The 24748-nt window shown below is 41.5% G+C and overlaps 1 protein-coding gene across 12 annotated transcripts in view; it reads right to left on the reverse strand.

The window, feature by feature from the left end:
• Nucleotides 1-24748, reverse strand: part of Dync2i1 (dynein 2 intermediate chain 1) — a 56566-nt gene that overhangs the window by 13647 nt on the left and 18171 nt on the right. For 11 of the 12 annotated variants that reach the window (NM_001191773.1, XM_039112430.2, XM_017594198.3 and 8 more), the window contains 7 exons: nucleotides 22909-23011; nucleotides 15265-15394; nucleotides 14483-14594; nucleotides 13599-13687; nucleotides 8724-8853; nucleotides 5223-5395; nucleotides 4121-4283 (listed from right to left, as the gene is read on the reverse strand). In NM_001191773.1, coding sequence (NP_001178702.1) covers nucleotides 4121-4283; nucleotides 5223-5395; nucleotides 8724-8853; nucleotides 13599-13687; nucleotides 14483-14594; nucleotides 15265-15394; nucleotides 22909-23011 — 900 coding nt within the window. Of the gene's footprint in view, nucleotides 1-2952; nucleotides 3113-4120; nucleotides 4284-5222; nucleotides 5396-8723; nucleotides 8854-13598; nucleotides 13688-14482; nucleotides 14595-15264; nucleotides 15395-22908; nucleotides 23012-24748 lie in introns of all 12 variants that reach the window. The other variant, XR_001838171.3, reaches the window with a different exon arrangement.

The following is a 24748-nucleotide window of genomic DNA, read 5'->3' on the forward strand; positions in this document are numbered from 1 at the left end:
TGTGGAAGAATGACTGTCCTGTGCTGTGCATTAACGGACTTTTCCTGTCACTGTTCCCTCAACCCTGGGACAACAGGTACTACACATCACATACACAGAGATGACATCAACTGAAAGGCAGCATGCCTGAGTTATAGAAAGTGCTGTATCACTTTCTAGAAAGTAAGCATCTGAAGTGAGAGGAGGCCACACCAGTCTCCTGCCAAAATCATGTATGGTTTAGGAATTTAGAGCTTTGAAAACATGCTAGATTCATATGAATTAGCAGTTGGAAAATGCCATGTTTTAAAAGGTATCCTTTGGGCCATGTGACAGTTAGTGTTAACTGTCCACAATATCTACTATCACCTCAGAGTCTCAATAAGGATGACCTAGGTCAGGCTGACCTGGTGGGGGCTGTCTTGATTACAAGCCTGAAGACCCAGCCTGAAGAAAGTGGGTACCATCCGCTGGGCTTTAGGAGAGATCAGACTAAGCTGTGGCCTGCTCTCTTCTTCTGGCTGTGGATGTGATGTAACCAGTTTGCCACTGTAGCTTCCCTGCTACCGTGGCCTAGAACCTGGATTGTGAACCAAATAAGTATTTTCTTCTTTAAGATGTATTTCTTGGGGTACTGTATTACAGCAATAGTAAAGAAAACTTAGAGCCCAAGTCATATAACAAATTTTGCATGTTCTTTTCCTTGTTTGAAAAAAGATAGCTTTTATAATAGCATAAAAATCCATATGGTACCTATCATTGCAAATACTCTCCATAGCAATAGTATCTCCCCAAAAGGGCCAAAACTGGCTAGAACAGAAATAAAAAGCAGCTTGCTCTTTTTATGTGTAAAGCACAGATATAAATATAATACAAAGAAGAAACGTATCTGTGATGATAAAAGTGATTGGAGAGGTACTTAAGGAAGAGAATCACAGGATAGGAGAAACACTGGCAAAACCCTTACTTCATAAAAATCTTTTATCAATAACTCATTACCAGAAAACAAGAAATTTTAAATGGGACAAAGACCTTAACAGGTACTTTACCAAGAAGACACACAAATGGCATCTGAGCATACAGAAGACAAGTCTACTCCAAATGTCTCAAGGGACATGCAAGTCACAGCATAGGAGCCACTTCAACCAACTGGAATGACCCAACCCTACTCAGTGGACATGCTGTAGGCTGGGGAGGGTGCAGCAGGCGTCACTCATTGCCTGGACGCATGCAGATGTGTGGCCACTTCCTAAAGCAGCTGACACTTTTCCACTGAGCAATCCAGGAATCTGGTTCTTCAGTTGACTTAGTGGCTTTACATGTTGCTCTGACAAAATATCTGATAAGAAAGAAAGGGTTAGGGTTGGGGATTTAGCTCAGTGGTAGAGCACTTGCCTAGCAAGCACAAGGCTCTGGGTTCAGTTCCCAGCTCCAAAAAAAAAAAAGAAAGAAAGAAAGAAAGAAAGAAAGAAAGAAAGAAAGAAAGAAAGAAAGAAAGAAAGAAAGAAAGAAAGAAAGAAAGAAAGAAAGAAAGAAAGAAAGAAAGGGTTAATTTGGCACACATTCCCAGAAGCAAATCCATCTCATCAGGGAAGCCATGGCAGCAGGGACCTGTGATGGCTGCTGGATTACATGTGCAGTCAGGGAGCAGAGAAAGAGAGAGAGAGAGCGAGAGAGAGCGAGAGAGAGCGAGAGAGAGCGAGAGAGAGCGAGAGAGAGAGAGAGAGAGAGAGAGAGAGAGAGAGAGAGCGCAAGCACTGTTCTCTCATACACACAATGCGATAGAGGATATCATCTACAGTCTTCCCATCTCAACCAAGATAACCTCTCACAGAGAGGCCCAGAAGCTAACCTAATCTAATTGATCCCTACTCAGCATGCCTCCAGGATTACCTCAAAAGTAAGTCTACATACTGTCAAGTTGAAAATCAGTATTAGCCATTATATTTGCTATTTACCCAGAAGAGATAAAAACAAGTTCACACAAAAACCTGTACACAAAGCTATAATTTACTCTTTCAGTAAGTAAACTGAGAAGTTTATCTATAACATTTGTTTTTATTTTTTCTATTATTTTTATTTTAAGAATTTAAAAGAAAAACTTATTTGGCTGTTAGGCCACTAAAAACCATGATGAAAACTTACACGTTTACCCTTACCTGAAAAGGCTTATTCCACTTTTTTCCAAATATAGAACTTTCTACAAAGGGTACAAACTGTAGGGCAATGGAAAGTTCAGTGACAGTCAGGACAAGGAGGACGGAAAACAGATGCATGCTGAGACATATCACAATCAAACTGTTACACCTACAGCCAAACCTTTGGATGCAGTGAAATGGTGACCAGAAATGAGAATTTCAATGGGACATTCTTATATAAAAAGTAAGCCTGTGGTCTGCATACCAGACCTAAATGTAAACCCTAAAGAACAAAAGGTCAGGAAAGCATGGGGACAACCCAACTTCTGTGATGTTTAGTTCCTCATGACAGTGAAAGCATGATCATAGGAGAAGATATTGATAAGTCAAATTCCACCCAACTTAAAACTTTCTCCCTCTGGAGGGAAATTTTACAAAAAGGAATACAGAGTATGGTAAAATGACTGTAAAATATACCCAGGCGTATATAACACTTCAAAGCCTAATGAGCTGGAGATGTATTTCAGTCTGTAATGTGCTGGCCTGGCACACGCAAACCCCTGGGTCCAGTCCCTACCTAGCACTAGGACAATAAAATAAGATAAACTTGGCCAGGCACAGATCATGCCTATAATCTCACCACTTGAGAGGCTAAGAAATGAGCACTGCTGTAAGCCTAAGACAGCAAGGACTCCATAATAAAAAGTGAGCATACACTTAGACAGGCATACCCAACAAGAATATTTAGGCGACAAATGAGCATATGAACATAAACTTGGATCATTAGCTCTTCTCAGTGCAAGTTGAAACCACAAAATTAAAACTAAATGCTTACTGACACGGCCAGTTAACAACACTTGGTGGCCTCAATGCTGGTGAGGTACACGGTGTGCAACACAGCAGCAAGCAGCTGAGGGAGTGCCCGCTGCAACTCTCAGCAGTGAAAAGTCCCAAATGACATGTGTTCTCGTTCTCCCGCATCTGGACAGAGCAGACTGGGGACAGAATAATGACAGATAACAGATTGGTGGCCTGTGGTACCAGAGTGGCGGTGTGTGCTTTTCAGGTTCAACAGGACAGGGACAAGGCTGGGGAAAAGAGTGAATCAGAGAAGGTCCAAGCCTGATCTCTCAGCCAGCGGGACTTTAGCTCCTAAAGGACGAAGCCAGTCGATGAAGGCCATGGCCAAGGCCTTGCTATAGGCCAGACAGTAGCTCTGAGTGCAGCACCTGCCCGTGCAGTCAGCGTGGCTTAGACAAGCATTTCACCTTTCTCAACAACAGAATGGAGGGCTAGTATGAGAGTTATGGATATAAAACGCTTAGAGGAAGTCGTACGGGTGGAAAATGCTTGCTCTTTGTGTGTGTGTGTGTGTGTGTGTGTGTGTGTGTGTGTGTGTGTGTGTGTGTGTAATGTGTATGTGTGTTCCCAGAGGCAGACATCAGGTGTCTCCTTGATCATTCTCCATGTTTTGTTTTGTTGCTGTTGGTTTGTTTTGTTTGCTTTGTTTTGTTTTTTGAGACAAGGTCTCTTATTGGGCCTAGAACAGTGATTTTCACCTTCCTTATACTGTGGACCTTTAACACAGTTCCTCATGTTGTAGTGACCTCAGATCATAAATTTATTTTTGTTGCTACTTCATTAGTCAAATTTTGATACTGTTACAACTCGTGGTGTAAATATATGATTTATAGGATATCTGATATGTAACCCTTGTGAAAGAGTCAGTCAATCCCCAGAGTGGTCTCAACCCACAACCCACGAGCTAGCCAGTGAGCCTTTCTGATGCCCCCATAAGATTACAGGTGTAATGTATGTGTGTTCCCAGAGGCAGACATCAGGTGTCTCCTTGATCATTCTCCATGTTTTGTTTTGCAAATGCCTCTTTCATCCAGAGTCATATCTCTTCCTCTGGATAATCTAAATGAATAAAAGCAGAAAGCTAAATCTTCAGTCCTCAGATCTATCAAGGCTTTTCTAGAGGGCAGACAGACAACACTAACCAGTGGAGAATGTTGGGGTCCTGAAAGCCCAGAAACAGCTGCTCAGTCTCACGTAATGGTGTATCCTGGAGTCTTCTCTTAAGTCCCACACAACCACAGAGCCATGCACTGTTCCCGCAAACAGCAGAAATGCTTTTAAAGGGCTAAAGCAGCAGCAAGTGACCTGAAAAGTCAATCACAGAAGTTAATGTCTACAATCCACAGCAGACACAGTCACAGACACTAACTATGGACTGACACATGAAGGTCCTCACAGGATACCGTTAAGTAGAACACAGACTTGTACATATAAATAAAACTCAACTGCCCAAGTGTGGGTTTTTCACATGGACAACAGAATAAGAAAATCCATTCAGTAGGGATATGATCACAATAAGGCATCTAGTATCCATGTGGGTACAGACCATCAAGACAGTCCCTCCCAACCAAAAATGAAGTGACATGACGGGAGGATGCCAGTGGCCCTGACAGTAACAAGGCCAGAGTCACATGGACAGCAGAAGAATCTGAGTAAGTGACAAAGGCACTCAGTACAAACAATTTTAAGAACTTGTAATAGGTATGGTGGGCACTTCTACAAGCCCTGCACTCATGAGGGGGAGTGGGGGGAGCAGAAGTTCAAGGCCATCTTCAACTGCATAGAGAATCCAGTCTGGGTTACATGCTTCTTGTCAGAGGAAAAGAAGAAGAAATCACAAGAATATTAAGACATCTCAAAGTATCAGGCCCTCAATACCATGATCCAAACAGACTGGCCTTGAGGCCATCTTGACCTTACTTTTCTAGGGCCTACAGCTATGTTCATTTGCCAGTTTACAGGTGACAGAGAGCCTCCAGCATGATAATCCTGAGGTTTTCAGTCTGAAATAACCTGTTAAACCATGAATTCCTAGAGTCAGAACTAATGAGTTCTGTTACCCTTGTAGAGCCAAGACACTAGAAACAGGGCGCTGCTCATACACGCATTCTCTTACCTCTGTCCCTCTCTTTGGTATGCTCAATATCAGATACTACATGACTTATACATACACTCGTTCTGTTATCTCCATACCCTCTCTGCAGGACCCTCCTAGAAGCAAGCACAGACTCCTCCTCAATGTACCTTTGACTCACATATCAGAACCTTCTGGGGCCCTGAAGGCTGCCAAATATCCCACACACAGAGAAGGTGCCTGCTATCCAGAGACGGAGCAAAAGCCTTTTCAGGTAAGTCATGAACAGAGACCACGGTCTGCCTCTGAACTCGAGATGCATGCAAACAGGATACTTTCCGACCTGGAGAGAAGGAAAAACATATTTCACTATATCATTTAAAATATTTCACAATACCTACATAAACTCCGACTCAGTGAAGAAGAACACATGGTTCATTCAAAGCTGAGCAAATATCAGATCTGGGACATCACTGAGACAAAGTGCAGCACATCCATGGTTTCCCGCATCACTGTGCAGGTGAGGACGACTTTAATCTGCTGCCTCCTTCCCTTACTCTTGGGATTGCAGACGCATTACCACCATAATTTATCCAGTGCTACAGACTTAACTCCAGGTGTTATATATGCCAGGAAAGCACTAGATCCTCAACCTCCAAACCTCAGCTTTCAGTCTTCTACAGCCTAAACCTAAATTCTGTCCAGCATTGAGTATGTGGCTTGAGTAAAGGGAAATCCTTTACTGTGGGGCAGCATAGGCCAGGACAGCACACTTCCTCTCATGTAGCAGCTCCTCACCAAATGTGTGAGTCAGAAATTCAGCAGCACACTAGAAATGGCTTGAGGGGTCTTCTTGACACAGCATGCTACTAGGACATTATTCTTAGGAACCCTTACTCAGTTCTCTTTAAAATGGGCCTCAGAACTCCATGCAGAAAACTAATCCAAAATCAAGTATAGCATTCCAAGAATGAATTCTAAGACGTCTGTGGCAGAGCTGCTTTCCATACAGTTCTCATTAGCAGAATTGTTGTTGATAAACTAAAGAAATAGTAGATGGTAACTCCTAGTCTGGTGAGAATTTTGTAGTCAACCATGAAAGGGTTAACATGGCTAGAAAGTACTAGCTAAGTAAAACTACATCTGCTGACCCATTGCCCATGCTTACTGCTCCTGAGGATCAGAGTTGTCCTTCCACATCCCCTCACCCACTCACAGCCACACCCTCAGGACTACCTCCAAACAGCCTCAAGTTCTCCTCCAGAAAAGAGATGATGGTGGTTACATGTGCTTCTTCACTGCTCGTGGGCAAAACTCTGACACTAGTGTTACTGGATCTCTGCTGTGAGTGTGGGCATATGCACGTGGCCACAACAGGGAGAAGCAGGCACATGTGTCCAAGGCAGAGGACAATCTTATGGAGTTGGTTCTCTCCTTCCAGGTTTTACATGACCTGAACTACATCAATGTGATGACCCACTAAGACACCTCAGAGGCCTGTTTCTAGTTTTCAGTGACACCATTAAGGTTTCATATAGATATGTGTGTGTGTGTGTGTGTGTGTGTGTGTGTGTGTGTGTGTGTGTGTGTGTATTTTCCTCCTCCTCCTCCCTCCCTTTGTATGTCTTTGTATCTGTGTGCCTGTGCACGTGTGCTCATGTGCTATTTGTAGATATCAGAGGACAACATGCAGGAGTCAGTTTTCTCCTTCCCCTAAATATATTCCAGGGTAGTCAGTCTTAGCAGAAACTACCTTTACCAAATGAGTCATCTCACCAGCTCGACACTGACGAAGTTTATGACTGCTGTATTCTGCTCCCATTTTGAAAGTAGGGATTTCTAGAAACTCATGACATAACTGATGGCTAACAGGAGATCTGACCATCATTACCACTAACTTTGTCCCTCCCGGTCACCTTGATTGTGAGGTCCAAGGTAGACGTAGGTCTGGTACCTTCCTGGGAAATTTGCCAATGTTTCCTGGGTCACTTTCTCATCTCCTCATGGGGATGCTCATGCTGAGAGGCCTTCTGTCTTTGTTACTTGGAATTTAACCCTTTCTGCTACAGCCCACGCTTACACGATTAGCTAGCTTGTAGCCTAATGGGATACAAAGACGTTCCCAAAGTGAAGGACCTCTGTCTCACCTACGTGCTGCTGACTCCACCTCCTCCAGTGATGCCAGCATGCTTCAGATACCACAAATGAATGAGCAAACAGGCCACTGCTGGACCTCATCTCAACACATTCCAACAGTGACAGTGGCAGTGGCATGTCCCATGAAGGCTGAAAGCATCACTGGATCTGACCAGAGCCTGGGACCATAATACGAATGAAATTCTAACTGCACACAGTGGGGCTATCTGCCTCCTATGTTGAATCCCTCTCTTTTCCAAACTCACTCTCCTTCTTTTATCTCAATATTCATCTTACTGAGGCCCAGCAGGAAGTGAAGAAAAGGGCTCCTCTCCTTTTACATATACAAATCCTCCACGAACAGACATGCATTAGGTAGGGAAGACTCTAGGTACGAGCATAACTCCCATAATTCCATTCTGCCACCATCCCCTGTGCACACGCTCCTGAAAGCACCACTTCTTTCCCTCTGCCTCCTGAGTGTTAACAATGAACCCCAAGTACAGTGATTTACAGTTTTCTAAAGCATGAACAAAAAGATTCTGAAGAATGAGAAAACACAGCAATGCATTTAATGCTTAAAAGACAAAAAAGTATTTAAATCAACCTCAAAAGAGCAGGCAAGGCAAAAGAAATGTCTAGAGCCAGAGGCAGACAACAGCTGTCTGGCTTTACAGGTGCCAGAGCACGTGTTCCTCCCGTGTCCTGAAGGAAGGACCAGTGCTGGGCACCAAGCACTCCTGCAAGTCTTCCCACAGCCAGAGCCGTGAGTGCTCAGCTACCACACTGGTCTCATTCTTTCAAGACAAAGTTGCCCTCACCTAAAGATTTATCAAATGGACACAGGCATGTGAGCACACACTTATAATCTGGGGAAACCAAGGCAGGAGGCTCAAGAGTTCAAAGCCAGCCTAACAACTGAGACAGTGACCCAAATAAAACAGCCAGGCTGTGGTGGCACACGCCTTTGATCCTAGCACTTGGGAGACAGAGACCAGCAGATCTTCACGCAGTTGAGGCCAGCATGCTCTACAAAGCTAGTACCAGGACAGCCAGTGCTATACAGAGAGACTATGTCTTGAAAAACCAGAACTAAATAAATGAGATAAAAATTCAAATTTAACCTTGCAAATGAAGTTTGTTTAAACTAATTTAAATAGTCTGACATCAGGCTTTATTTACTTACTGTTTCCATAGCCCTGCATTACCTGAGGGACTGCCTGAGAAGAACTACAGGACTTAAAACAAACACAGACAATCTCAGTTTCCACTTACCAAATAACTTCACTAACCTAAATTGCTGTCAGGCCTCTTCTAATACACTTAAGAAATACCACAGACATATACACTTAAGAAATACCACAGACATATACACTTAAGAAATACCACAGACATATACACTTAAGAAAGAATCCTCACACTCCTTTGCAATTCTGCAGCCACGGAGTCCCATTACAACTATATAACATCAATGATCAGTATTCTAATGTAAACGTTTGTTTGACTAGAAACCGATATCAGAAAAGGCCTCTTACTCTGAAGAAACGGTAGGCTTGTGTTCAGTTGAGAGGAGCTGTCACTGATGTTCAGAGCTTTGTCTTGAGCCCTGGGAATCCAGCTGGGTCCAGCTGCCAAACGGTCCTCTTCAAGCAAAACAGCAACCACCTTTGAAAGACAAGTGAGCAGGGGATGGAGAGATGGTGCAGTAGTGAAGAGCATTCTCTTCCAGGGACCTGGGTTCAATTCCAGCTCCTATATGGTAGCTAGCACACAACTGCCTGTAACCCCAGTCCAGATCTCTTCTGGCCTCCGCAGGACCAGAATACACACATATGGTTCACATATATACAGCAGGCAACTCTCATACACATAAAATAAAAACTACATTTTTTAGAAAGAAAAACCACCCAGAGACAAGCCAAATTTCTTAAAATGCTAGCAGCATGCTATCCTTCCATTAAAAATTACCTTTTAATTCAAGGCCCATACCGAAATATAGTAAAAGCCATATACAGCAAACCAGCCGCTAACATTAAACTAAATGGAGAGAAATTTGAAGAAATCCCACTAAAATCAGGAACTAGACAAGGCTGCCCACTCTCTCCCTACTTATTCAATATAGTTCTTGAAGTTCTAGCCAGAGCAATCAGACAACAAAAGGAGATCAAGGGGATACAGATTGGAAAAGAAGTAGTCAAAATATCACTATTTGCAGATAATATGATAGTATATTTAAGTGATCCCAAAAGTTCCACCAGAGAACTACTAAAGCTGATAAACAACTTCAGCAAAGTGGCTGGGTATAAAATTAACTCAAATAAATCAGTAGCCTTCCTCTACACAAAAGAGAAACAAGCCGAGAAAGAAGTTAGGGAAATGACACCCTTCATAATAGTCCCAAATAATATAAAGTACCTCGGTGTGACTTTAACCAAGCAAGAGAAAGATCTGTACAATAAGAATTTCAAGCCCCTGAAGAAAGAAATTGAAGAAGTTCTCAGAAGATGGAAAGATCTCCCATGCTCATGGATTGGCAGGATTAATATAGTAAAAATGGCCATTTTACCAAAAGCGATCTACAGATTCAATGCAATCCCCATCAAAATACCAATCCAATTCTTCAAAGAGTTAGACAGAACAATTTGCAAATTCATCTGGAATAACAAAAAACCCAGGATAGCTAAAACTATCCTCAACAATAAAAGGACTTCAGGGGGAATCACTATCCCTGAACTCAAGCAGTATTACAGAGCAATAGTGATAAAAACTGCATGGTATTGGTACAGAGACAGACAGATAGACCAGTGGAATAGAATTGAAGACCCAGAAATGAACCCACACACCTATGGTCACTTGACTTTTGACAAAGGAGCCAAAACCATCCAATGGAAAAAAAGATAGCATTTTCAGCAAATGGTGCTGGTTCAACTGGAGGTCAGCATGTAGAAGAATGCAGATCGATCCATGCTTATCACCCTGTACAAAGCTTAAGTCCAAGTGGATCAAGGACCTCCACATCAAACCAGATACACTCAAACTAATAGAAGAAAAAGTAGGGAAGCATCTTGAACACATGGGCACTTGAAAAAAATTTCCTGAACAAAACACCAATGGCTTATGCTCTAAGATCAAGAATCGACAAATGGGATCTCATAAAACTGCAACGCTTCTGTAAGGCAAAGGACACTGTTGTTAGGACAAAACGGCAACCAACAGATTGGGAAAAGATCTTTACCAATCCTACAACAGATAGAGGCCTTATATCCAAAATATACAAAGAACTCAAGAAGTTAGACCACAGGGAGACAAATAACTCTATTAAAAAATGGGATTCAGAGCTAAACAAAGAATTCACAGCTGAGGAATGCCTAATGGCTGAGAAACACCTAAAGAAATGTTCAACATCTTTCGTCATAAGGGAAATGTAAATCAAAACAACCCTGAGATTTCACCTCACACCAGGTGACAGCAAATGCTGGCGAGGATGTGGAGAAAGAGGAACACTCCTCCATTGTTGGTGGGATTGCAAACTGGTACAACCATTCTGGAAATCAGTCTGGAGGTTCCTCAGAAAATTGGACATTGAACTACCTGAGGACCCAGCTATCCCTCTCTTGGGCATATACCCACAAGATGCCCCAACACATAACCAAGAGACGTGCTCCACTATGTTCATAGCAGCCTTATTTATAATAGCCAGAAGCTGGAAAGAACCCAGATGCCCTTCAACAGAGGAATGAATACAGAAAATGTGGTACATCTACACAATGGAATACTGCTCAGCTATCAAAAACAATGACTTTATGAAATTCATAGTCAAATGGAGGGAACTGGAAAATATCATCCTGAGTGAGGTAACCTAATCACAGAAAAGCACACATGGTATGCACTCATTGATAAGTGGCTATTAGCCCAAATGCTTGAATTACCCTAGATGCACAGAACACATGAAACTCAAGACGGATGATCAAAATGTGAATGCTTCACTCCTTCTTTAAAAGGGGAACAAGAATACCCTTGGCAGGGAATAGGGAGGCAAAGATTAAAACAGAGGCAGAAGGAACACCCATTCAGAGCCTGCCCCACATGTGGCCCATATATACACAGCCATCCAATTAGACAAGATGGATGAAGCAAAGAAGTACAGACCGACAGGAGCCGGATGTAGATCGCTCCTGAGAGACACAGCCAGAGTACAGCAAATACAGAGGCGAATGCCAGCAGCAAACCACTGAACTGAGAACAGGACCCCCGTTGAAGCAATCAGAGAAAAGGCTGGAAGAGCTTAAAGGGGCTTGTGACCCCATATGAACAACAATGCCAAGCAACCAGAGCTTCCAGGGACTAATCCAAAGACTATACATGGACTGACCCTGGACTCTGACCTCATAGGTAGCAATGAATATCCTAGTAAGAGCACCAGTGGAAGGGGAAGCCCTTGGTCCTGCCAAGACTGAACCCCCAGTGAACGTGATTGTTGGGGGGAGGGCGTTAATGGGGGGAAGATGGGGAGGGGAACACCCATAAAGAAGGGAGGGGGAGGGGTTAGGGGGACGTTGGCCCGGAAACCGGGAAAGGGAATAACATTCGAAATGTAAATAAGAAATACTCAAGTTAATACAAAAAAAAAAATTACCTTTTGCAGATTGCATTTCTTTTTTTTTTGGTTCTTTTTTTTGGAGCTGGGGACCGAACCCAGGGCCTTGTGCTTCCTAGGCAAGCGCTCTACCACTGAGCTAAATCCCCAACCCCGCAGATTGCATTTCTACAAATAGCTTGGCTCCACCACACTATAACTTTTTAAATATATATATATATCTTTGCATAGTAATAGCAAACTAATGTCACAGTATGCCATTATCTCATATTACATGTTGTTTCCTTCACTAAATACAATTAAAATTTTAGAGGAGGAGGCAGCGTGGACATCTAACACCCTCAAGCAAACAAGGTGCTAAGGAGAAACAGGCGACAGTCACGCACCGACCCTAAGTCAGCATTAAATATCTGCAATGGCTCTAACTAGATCATCTCTAGGACACACAGACACTTAAGAGACACTTAAGCAGAAATGGTGCAAGGAAGCAGGAGATACGACTCAAGGACTGGCAGGATTGCATTTGGGTTGGACAGGGACATGCTGTGCACAGAAGCCATGAGAGCAGGGCTGCAGCAGGCTCCCATACTCGTCCCTGTCACTGCCTGGTGTCCAGCTCAGCTCCCTTTTCACTGCACTGCACTGAGGATTCTCTTCTTACTAGTTCCAAGAACTTTATACTAAAACAGGATCTAATGATAATAACAAATATGCCAAGCCTAATCCTATTTCTAAATCACACACTCCTGTATATCTGTGACACTGGGGCAAACAAAGTAACTGGCAGATAGTCATAACAGTCTGATAAACAGGCTTGATCCACATCAGTCTGTCAAGGTTTAACATCATTAGCCTGTTTATGTCTGTCCATATTTAAATTCTAAGTTTATATGAAAAGTTTGAGACAACACAGAGATTACAAATCAACTTCACATCTTTATTAGAAATTACCAGTGTTACTAGGTCACACCTATGTTAAAGAACTTTGTGATTGTGGAGAGTTGTAATATTACAAGTCCAAAAACAAATAATCTTAGGCTGTCTTTTGGCCTCCTGAAAGCCTTTCTGCTTGTCCTTATGACTAAGAGTGTTATCAGGCAGTGTCTGTGGCCTCCGGGACAGACTTTCTCACATTGATGTAGCCCTCCTACCTACTGTTCTCACAACATATCTGAAAAGTGCTTTGATTTAAGATTCTCTCTTGATCTGTAACTAAAAACTTAGTGGAAATGTTTACCATGTTGAAACATGGTATTTAGGGTAACCTAAATTCATGTGCCCAGGCCAAAGTCACTCATATTTGGCTTTTAAGACACTTTTTTTTACATCAACAAAAGATATTTTTCTTTTAAAAATTTATACTGAAATATAGAATGAAAGTTATGATGATTAGGGTGAGTTCCACAATAGCCAGGTAAATTATGAAGAGAGAGTGAATGCGAAGTCAGGTGAGGCGAGGTCTGCCGTGGTCCATGGAGCCTCGCAGTTGTGTCCTTTGACATTTTCCATAGCCAGTTGTTTATTACTTATAAACACTGTACAGGTCTACACTTGCTTCACCAGCTCAACACACTTGGCTTAAGAGTTTATTATGATCTTCAGCTGTAGGAAATTAGAAAACCCAAAACCACACAATTTTCAATGATCTATATTTACCTAGTGTCACTGTACATAAAAGCATTTAATGAACGTATTACTGATCATCTGAAAGCAAATAATACTTGAGAAAAAAGAACTAATTTTAGGCCACACGGACAATACAATGAGCCCTGAGCACTAATAACTAGAAGAGGACACACAACACAGAAAGCACCTGGCATGCTGCCCGGAGAAAGTTAGACAACCTCGGAGTGTCAATCTTCGGTACAACTGTGACATCAGAGAAGTCCTTTTCTTCGCTACCTGAAATACAGGTTTATTAAGTCAATGAAGTCAACTCCAAAACAGTTAAGCTTTTCAAATCCCAGCATTAACACCACAGACACAGAGAACCTAGAAGAAAAGTCAGAGCACTGCATCTGCCCTCTCCTGTGACCGTTTCCCAGTTTCACACTGTTCTACAGTGAGTTCAGAAGCTGAATCCTCTCCAACTGTCATGAGGAATGCAGCGAGATGAACCAGTGTGTTTGGTGAGTTCCAGGTTACAGGTCAATCTGCAACCCTCATGGCTGGGGTGCCTGCAGTAGAGGAACCAGCCCTGGAGCTTTCTGACGGTGAGGCCATTCCTTGCCATATAAAGACAATTCCTTTAAAAAAACAAAACAGGTAACAGTTCTATGTGAGCAGCTGCAGATGCCTGTGTCTTAGAGACTGCTGAACTGCATGGACAGAACACATATTCAAACTGCACTTAAAAATGAAAACACACTGATGAGAGTAAACTGTGCCCGCCTCAGAGCAGAGTCTGTCCTGCAGCTGTACGGTGAAGTCAGATGGTGAGTATTTGGAGTACAGTATCTGCCCCATTGCATGACAAATCCTGCTCAGGGGTCAGAGCAGGGTTCAGGCCGTGCTCTGTAATTCAATAGCTCTGATCTCATTCATGAGCTAATTTGCTCTTTCAAAGGAATATTGAAAGGGACTTCCACGGCCATATACTAATGACCTCATCAAAGAGAACACAGGGGTAAAAGTAGTTACATAAGAACAATACAAATCAAAACATACTGTAAACAGAGTAGACACTCAACCAGTTACCTCCAGATACGACAGTGCCTTCTCCTGGGTGTTGGGTCCATACTTCCCTGGTTTCTATATCTTCAGTCTGAATGTCTCTCTCAACATTATCTTCATTATACTGAACATATGCCTTAGAGACAAAAGTAGCTAAGAATTAACATCTGTTTCAATTTCAGATCAATTTGCCATTACTGAAAATAAAAGCAACTATAGTTTTAAAACGCTAATAACATTTTAAAACTTAAAGTATCCTTGGTGTTGGAATAGGTTAACCTGTGGGGGACTTTCAAACACTAACTGATGTGGGAAAATCCTGCCTAAAATCAGTTGACACAATTCCCTGGGTTTGGGTTCTGAACTGTATAAAAATAATCAGAGAAAATGAACTCAGCCCGACTCTGCACACAGCCCTCACTCTGCTCTTCTGAGTGCAGACATAACGTGACTAATTCTCTCAGGCTCCTGCTGCTCAGATCTGCCTGCTAAGATGGGCTGTAACCCAGACCCGTGAGCAAAAATTCTTTCTCCTCTAAGATGCTTTTGTCAGGGTATTTTTTTTTTTCAGAACATAAAAGAAACTAAGGCACCTGTCTTCTGTACCAATCATTTTTCATCATGGCCCAAGAGGGCTATCTTAGACTTTACATTCTTTGAGTTTATAAGTACCAATATGAAGCACACACGTTCTTCTGACTACTGCCTTCAGAGGCCATTTCAATTCTAATGCGTAGACAGACACAGGCACACACATTTATACTGTACTTTCATTTTATCACTTAGATAACACATCTTTTACTAACCTGCTTGGTATTTTTTTTCCCAAAGTTCCTAATGTACATGTCATATTCATTTACTGGTGGTAGGTCCAAGAGAGAAAAGGTGAAGGAAAAGTCTAAGTCAATAAGCCGGAGCAGTTTTGTACTTCGTGTCCTTTAAAACAGATTGGAAACAAAAATTCAGTTGAATAGCAGACTCAAGGACTGGCAAGAGGGTATATTTTAGGGTCACATGTAAGTAAATAAGATGAATCTAAAGTATTCAATAATTATCTTAAATAATTAAACAGGAGTTGAGGGTGCAACTCAGTGACCAAATGTTTTCTAAACTTACACAAGACCCTACATTAGAGCCCTAGAAAAGAAAAAACAAGCACAAATAAAAACAGTCACCAAGTCATGGCGGGAGCATATCAGGAACCAAGTGTGATGGTCCTTTGCAGTGCACTGAGGCTGATAAAGTTACAATAGTTGCCTACTACAATTTCCATGACCAGCAATTCACTTTTTTCATGATATATTGTTTTGGCTAGTAGGAAGGCATTTCTGTACTATCGGGCACTGTGATAGCCAGGTTTTCAGCCCACGTTCTCCTAGCTACAGCAGCCTATTCCCACAAGAAACAAGTTCCTGACACCAGTAACCCCAGACACTAGGTGTCCTCTTACCTCACAGTCTTCTTTCCTATTTATATTGGTTTTGGTCTAAAGGCGATGGCCCTGGATTCGATGTGAGTATCCCAAGTCACCTCCCACCAATCTGATATAAGCTGAGCAAGAACAGGGTTCTCTCTCTTCCTCTTACCAGTACTCCAGCTGACTGGTATTCAATACGTATGGATAGGTGAATGATCCTCCCAGACTCACAATATTAATATGTCATTTGTTCTTATGTGAATCCTCTCCCTTCCTCCTCCACTCAGAGACCTCTCAACCACTGTCACTTTTACATCATCTGATTCTCTGGCCATCATCCTGCAACTTTCTACTCACTCCCTTCAATCTTGCCTCAAGATTTCCTGCCACAGAACATTCCACACTCGATGGCTGTCCATACCTTCTCCCTGTATAGGTGGCCCAAGACAGGCCTCACTTTCCTATTTCCACGCATTTATCTAGCTGCTCCAGCATTAGCTACAGAAAACCATCCTTTTCCTACTGCCCAACAGCCATAACACAGTCAATGTCAGTGTGCCCAAGGCTGACGCTCCCCGCTCTGTACTTAGTCAGCTGGAGTTCTTGTGCTAAGAATACAGCATGATAACTGGGTTTCGTAACTAACTTTGGCATCTGGGTTAGAAAGCCTCTAATTGTTTCTCTCCTTCAGTAATGTCTTCACTACTCTTGAGTCTAGTATTTCTATGTAACTTTCAGAATCAGCTTTCTGAAAGGTATGAATTCACACATCCTTATGGGGTTTATAATAGAAAGGCACTTTTTTTGTTTCCTAAGACTCAATAATATGTACTACATTTCTCTGTGGATATAATCATGTTTATCTCAGTCCTATTAATAGGTGAAAATTTAATGGCTAGTATAGAGAAATACAACTGCCAAAAAGTTTTATGCAATATCTTTGCTAAATTCACTCATTATTCATACTTAATATTATTCTAGTTTTAGATATATATTTTAAAATTCTACATATATAATCATGTAATTAATAAAATAGACTTTTTCCTAATACATATAAATTTATTTATTCATTTTTATCTAGTTAGACCGAAGTAAAATGTTGGATTCCATACTCATCTTTAGAACTGAAAAGCTTCAGCAGGACATATAAAACTACTTGTTGAATTCTTCTAAAAATATTTTTATTGGGTGGAATTCCACTCAGTTCTAATTTGCTACGACTTACTGCACTGAGTGCTGACTATGCTGTGCTGTTGTATGTATTTGCTGTTCTAGTAAGATGATGTTAACCCAACCTTGTGTTCCTAATTCTTAGGTGTTACTCATTTTGGCTGTCACTGTGTAATAGATGACTAGACTTAGGGACACTGAGGTAGCTAATGAAGCCTTGTAATCCTTGACATATCAGAAAACATGAGTCTGCGTCTCTGCTGAGGTAGACATCCAAAGGAGTCATCATTTGACTAGGCTGTCTGGGCTGCCCTGCAGTGTCTGGGACAGTGTCTGGGGCACTGACAGATATCGGAGTTTTTGAGATGACTGCAGTCTTTCTGCACACAGTAAGGCTGTGTAACCCAAAGGCTGGAGGTTCAGGTACAACAAAAGGCACACAAAGTCTGGATTCAAAGTCTGGATTCTTGCTTCCCATTCAGGAGTCAACATCCTCCTCTGCCTCTGAGCATCAGAACGCCGGACTCTTGAGCATTTGGACACTGGATTTAAGGATCCACCCATTCCCTTTGATATCAGACTTTCTGACCTAAATGGAGCCATGCTATGGATTTTCCTGTTTTCTCATAATTTGGATACCCTTTTGAGATACTTTATGACCCATGCAATGAAATGAGACAAAGCCCCTAATAAATCATGACCCCACTCCCCACTCTATACATACACACACACACACACGCACGCACACATCTCTTCATTTTCATAGTCATAAAATTTTGAGTCAAAGTCCGGCTAAGCCTCAGAAAAGAACATTCACAAGTTGGAAAGGTGGCCTGTTTTTCTATTCTCTGGAATCTGTGAGAACAGGAGAGTTTCCTCAGATATTTAGGAGCGTACAGACCAGTTATGTCTGTACTCTAACTTGAAGGAAAGAGTAATTCATATATTAAACACACTCAGCAAATACATGATGGCCCTCATCTTCTGCTATTTGTCTCTCCTGTGACAGCTGTGCCTTTCTAAGCCTCACTCATTTCACCTGGATCTTTATTGGCGATTATTCACATACACTTACTTAATGTTTGTTAGATCTGCAGCAATGCTCTCTTTTCCATTTTTATTATGTCTTTGTTTCCTTTATTGTACTTGATCAAGACCTACCACAGAGTTAATACATTTTAAGAAAAATTTTCAAGAGTGATTTTGGCTTTGTTGAATTTATTGGATATATTTTCAATCTCACACATTTTTTGTTCTTACCCTTTATTTCATTCCGTTATAATTTCTAATTAACTTCTGCCCTTCCCCAGGCTCTCGGCCTGCCTGTTTGGACCTCTAAGACGCAGCCTTTTTCGTTCTCGATGTGTTTCTGCTGGAGTAGATGCAACACATCCCCAGGAGGAGGTCTGCAGATGCCAGCTCTTATTGTCACTGTTGAAAGCAGCATGTAGGTCTGGGAGTGGCTCAGTGTGATTGCTGAGGACACACAGTCCTGAGTCTGAGCAGCAGCACCCAAGAGGGAAAACTTTAATTCTCAGGCTGGAGAGATAGGTCAGTGGTTAAGAGAACTATCTGTCCTTCCAGAGGACCCAAGGCCAATTCCCAATGACTACATGGTGGCTCACAATCATCTGTATTGGAATCTGATGCCCTCTTCCAGCATGCAGGCATATTGCAGATAGAAGACACATACAAAAATAAACAAGTAAATCTTTAAAGGGAGGGGGGAGGGAGAGAAGAGAAGAAAGAGGGGGAGGGGAGAGGGGAGGAGAGAGGGAGGGAGGGAAAAGGGGAGGAGAGGGAAAGGGAGGGGGAGAGGGAAAGGGAGGGGGAGAGGGAGAGGGAGAGAGATTTTGTAGATTCTCTCCTAATTTCTTCTTTTTCTTATGGTTCACCAAGAAGTGTAATTTCCCAACTTCTGACAATTTTCTAATTGACTTTTTCTTGATTTGGAGCTTAATTCCATTATGGTCAAAGATAGTCTACATCACTTTGGCCCATTGATAAAAGACTGTTTAAATGTTATAAAAGTCTACTGTATTTTTGTCTGCACTAAATTTCTATCACCAAAAATAGAAGTGTGTTTAAAAGAAAAATCTCTGACTGTGGGCTGGAGAAATGGCTCGGTGATTATGAAAATTTGTTTTTCTTGCAGAGGACCCAAGTTCAATTCCCAGTACTAACATGGTAGCTCACAACTGTCCAAACTCAAACACCCTCTCCTGACTTCCATGGACCAGGAGTTCTTGTGAGCAACACACTAATACACATAAAAAACAAAATACATTAATCTTAGAAGATTATTTTTTAAAATCTTTTACTGTATTTGTGGACAGTATTTCTGCTTTGGGTTTGGCTCAATCTCTGATGCTTGCAAGCCATGTCGCACGCCTGTGGAATGCACGGGTGAGAAGCGCCAGGCTCAGTTCAGCTTGCCCTCCTACCATTATGATGTAACTCGACAGCGGCCTTCACATTCTTATGCTTGTCTGACATGGGCATTATTTTGGTTAAGGTTTGCTTGACATAGCTTTTCCCATACCTTTAACCTTTCTGTGTCTGGCATGAAAAGTTTCTTTCCTAAAAAATACTATTTTTCCAGTTGTAAAATCTGTGCCTTTTATAGAATTTTAAAGTCTACCAGCATTTAGTGACATTACCAACACACTTCAGATTACGTTACCATATTTCTGTTTTCCATTTTTCTTTACATCCTCTGTTCTTTCATTTTTCTCTTCTTGCTCAACATTAGATTGCTCCTGTGCTTTGATTATCCTCTTTTTTCCCTTTACTTCCTTCCCATTCCCTTTGAGTGGGCACCCTGATTATTTCAACATATACTCTTACCCTACGAAGATATAGCCTCGTATCCATCTGCTAGGACTTAACAATCACTTATTGTACTATTTACCTCTCCAATTCTTGGGCTAAAAAGTGAAGAAATTATTTCTATATAATGTCAATTTCCACAAGATACTACAGTCGTTTTAGCAGTCAGTGCTGATTTCTATTGGTTCATAAACTTACTTTTTTGTGGGTTTTTTTGTTTGTTTGTTTGTTTGTTTGTTTGTTTGTTTTGTCATTCCCTCCTTTAGGAGTCCATGTTTTTATCTAGCATTAATTGCTTCTGCCTGAAAAATTCCTGTTGGTTTTAATATAGGTCTGTAAGCAAGGAATTCTCATGGGTTTATAGGTCTGAAAAAATATGTATCTTTTACTTGCATTTTTAAAGGACATTTTCACTCAGCACTTGGAGCGCTCTGTCACTGTGGCCTATATTTTCCTTTGAAGCCCTCCCACTTAGCTGTCTGCTCCACCTTTCACACTGCAGGCCCCCCACCTCTCTGGCTGTTTTTAGGAGCCTTGCTGTCTGGTGCTCTCTCACTGTACTTTTGTTTGTCTCCTTCTTTATCCTCTACATTTATGCTCCTTGAACCTTGAAATTGTTTATACTCATCAATTTCTGAAAATCCTCCCTGGTCCTTCTACTCTCCCTTTTCCGGGAGTCTCTGATCCCATTATACACAGCAGAGCAGAAGATCCTCACTCTGTGTCGTGACTTTGGGGTCACTTTCAAATCTGTCTCCATCTTTACTTCAAATTGTGAACTTAACCACTGTCCTCTCTCCAACTCACTGATCCTGCCACCTCTGAAACTTATTGAACTAACTAACTCATCTATTCAAGTTTAATTTTAATTATTATATTTTTGGAGTAGAGTGCTAAAATTTCTTTTGATGTTCTCATTTATTTCAATGTTCTGGTCAAATTCATTGCTTGTTAATTTGCTTATAGACACATTAATCACATGCTATTAAGATCTTATTTCTAAAATCCAGAACTAACGATTTGCTTTCAGGATCATACACGGATGTGTTTCACTCTTGGTTTGAGTTATATGATCCCAAATTCTGGTATGTCTAGTAATTTATTGTATATTAGACATTGTATAGAAAATTTTGTAGAAATTTTGGATGTTTTCCTTTTAGTTTCTTCCTGGCAATCAGAATCTAGATAGGCCACACTCAACAGGTCCTGCTGGGATGATCAGAGGCGCGGCGTCATGTTCTGTGATGTCAGATCCATTTCAAACTTGCCCTTCCTCCTAGCATGTACACACCTTTGCAACGTCAACCAAAGTCTGGGGTGTTAACCAAGGACTCTCCTACTTCAAAGTCCTGAACTTCATTTTCCATCTCTCCAGTCGTAGACAAATGTTCCAGTTCCCTACTCTTGCTTTCTACCTGACTTGGCCAACTTGAGAAACAAACCCCTACAGTCCCTGGACTAGGAATATAGCAGCAACACAGGATTAGCACACTACGCCTCTCTTGTGGAACTTGATCCTTTGGGTCCTGGTGGTCTGAGCTACTAGTTTTTCATGCAACCACCTCAGGATTTGTGGTGACTACTGTTGCTTTAGATTCAGCTTTCCTAGTTAGTTTTAGCTGAAGATTTTTTTATTTTTGTTTTTTTTTCTTCAATACAAACTGTTCATCATAGAAAATGGTTGAAGTCCTATCCCAATACTTTGAAATTCAATTCAAAAAAGAATGTTGTTCTGATAATTGTATGCTGCTCAATAGTGTCTGTCATTGGGTAGCTGCATTTGTCATAGAAAGCTGCCTCTGCAAAGATCCTGTCAGGTTGTTATAGGCAAGATGTTATGCTAATGCTCTCAACGGACACAAACATTGTCGTTGTTTTAGCATTCCATCTATCCCATATGAGAAGTATTGACCTTCATGTGTGAATAAATGCTTCTGACTTATTAACAAAATACATTCATTTCTGTCCTAACAGCATTACTTTTTTACTATTGAATTGCTGGTCATTCTCACCCCATCTGAGGGAAGACTGGGGAAAGAAAACAAGACCAAAAAAAAACAAACAAAAAAAAAAACTTTCTTTTTTTTTCTCACCTTGCCCGTACCATTTCTCTGTGGCTCCAGCCAGTATGGTTCAGTATGCCTGATCACACTATCATAGACTTTGTGGGAAGGCAAATTTAAAAGTCACTGCAGAATCAGTTTTAACTCATTTGAAAGAATGCTATGAGGTGAGTACTCCAGGGTTCTCCACCACATAGGGCTGACTGCATTAGTATTTCCTCACACTCAGCCATCCAGGCACTCAGGCCAGGAACTCAGGGCTAAAGCCATAGTTGAAAGGAGTTCAAAGGTTTCTAATTAATGCTTGGGCAGGTGGCAAACCTTGGTTATCACTTACATGATGACAGCTTTGCAGGTATACATAATACCAGAATTGTTGGGTCGTGGAAGTTTCTACCTATATTTTAAGAGACCAGTAGCACAGAGTGACAGTCCAACAGGAGCAAGCGCAATCTGCTACCAGACATCTAAATGTATGGTTGTGATTCTGCTGCAGTCAAAACAGCCCATGGGCTCCAGGGCTAAGTCCACAATAGTCAGCCATGAATGTACTGAAGTCATTAGCTAGGAAGCACCTGGTACACAAGAGGGTGCAAACTAATCAGACTAAGCAATGAACACAAAGAATTGTAGTAGCAGAAGAACTGACCAAGATAGGAATACAGCTCAGCAGGAGAGTGCTTGCCTAATACACAAAATACTGGGTTCAATCCCTAAATAATTTACCTAAGCAATCAATCAACAATGAAAATGGGAAACTTTAGTTTTAAGGTTATGTTGACAAACAATACATTAATATGCACTTACACAAAGCTACAACTAAGATTAGATCAATGGGAGAACATTTGCCTAGAGTACACAAGGCCCTGGGTTTCATACACACACACACACACACACACACACACACACACACACACACACACACGCACACGCACACACAGACACCTGTGGCAAACTCTTCATATACTTACTTTTGCTTGAGGGCCTGACTCCTACTCTTCTGACGATGTGAAGCTGTTGCAAAATCCACAAAAATTCCACAAACAGGGGTTCTAGAAGTGGAATCATTTGCATCTGCATAAGAAAAAAAAGCCATTTTGTGACAATGAAATAGTTCCTTCAAGGAAAAAAACCCACAATTATAGTCTATATAACAATCACACTTGACAATTTTTATTGAAATTTTTTATTTTATTGAAATCACACTAGTAAGAATTTTAGAAATATGTATAAATATATGCATAAAATATAGTTTCCTATCATTGTCCTACTTTCTCTGGAAAAAAAAAGCAAACCCTCACCTGTGGTCTCACTTTCTAAGACTTCATTTACCTAAAGTCTATTGTGGTCTGAAAGTTATTAATGAGTAATTCCAAAGTCAACAGTTGATAAGAATTGAAGTGCATGCTGTTCTGAATACCTTGATGAAATCTCACAATGTTTTATCTACAACATGAGCCATCCTATAGTTTGGTACAGGCAGGCTGTATGTGCTCCCTCCCTCCAATTCAGTCACTTGGCCCTGCAGACACAGTTGTCATTATCAGTTTTCATGAAACTCAAGAACCCTTAATACTCAAGGAGCCCTAAATTAGCCCTAAAAGGACAGGAAAACATATGGATGAGCCAAAGAGGAACCATTAGTACCTTCCTCTAGAACCACAGGATGGCAGAGCAAATAAAGGAACTTGACTACAAGCCTGACAACCTAGTGGATCTCTAGAACCCACAAGATGGAAGGATGAACTTCAGAAAGTTGTCCTTTGACCCCAACATGAACACAATTACAAGCACATACTCTCACACATGTGCACACAAATGCACACAAATTAATTAATTAATTAATAAAAAATTTAAAGGAGTTTCCTTGAAATAAAAAGGTGACTGTTCTCAATTTAAGAAAAGAAAAAATCCTGAGGCTGCTAAGATCAATGGTAAAAACAAGAAACTCATGGTACATTAGCTGCAGCAGCTTAACCTGAAAAGTTTCCACACCAGAAGATGATGGGGGCCTACTTAAAAGGAGAAGGCACTATGCTCATGTTGGGGGACAAGAACAGAAAATGTGCTCAAACTACTGCACAGTGTAGCATCAGAAAGCACTTAGGGGACTAAACACCATGCAGTGCTCTAGCCTTTGCTGCTCTTGCACAGGACCTGGTTTAGTTCCCAGCACTCACGTGGCAGCTCGCAACTGTCTATAACTCCAGGGAATCTGATAGCTTCTTCTAACCTCCAAAAGTACCAGGTACACATACAGTGTATACGTATATATGCAGCATACTCATGTACATAAAATAAAAATAATCTGTTCAGCTATCACTTAGCACTTAGACAATGCAGGTTTAAGCAGGGTCCCCCTCACCTGCAGGGAAGGGAAGGGCAACACCTGAAACAGCTCTTCAACAGCAGTGAAGTCAGGCTCTTCTGAAAGGTGCCAGGTAGAAGCTACATCCCAAAGTGTGAAGATGCAGGCGTAGCCTAGCTCTATCCCAGTGCCCATGTCACTCGTCTCAGTTTAGATCATCACTCCATCATCTCCCATCAACACAAGATGAGCAATCAGAGGACCATGGAATATTCTAACTAAGCAAAGTCCACATCCAGCTAGCTTTGGTCACAGCAGACTGCTGTGAGTCTTCCCCACTACCCTCTCCCTGTGCCTAATTTACAAATTTACTCCTAAGGATGCACATAGAAGACAACACAGTTTACCTACTGGGCTGGGAATTACCTACACTTACAGGAGTCCACTGTCTGGGGAAAACAGGGTAGGTGCTGTGTAACCACAGACAATGAGAATGATATACT

The sequence above is a fragment of the Rattus norvegicus genome, chromosome 6 (assembly GCF_036323735.1).
Source record: "Rattus norvegicus strain BN/NHsdMcwi chromosome 6, GRCr8, whole genome shotgun sequence".
In the NCBI taxonomy this organism is placed as follows: domain Eukaryota; kingdom Metazoa; phylum Chordata; class Mammalia; order Rodentia; family Muridae; genus Rattus; species Rattus norvegicus.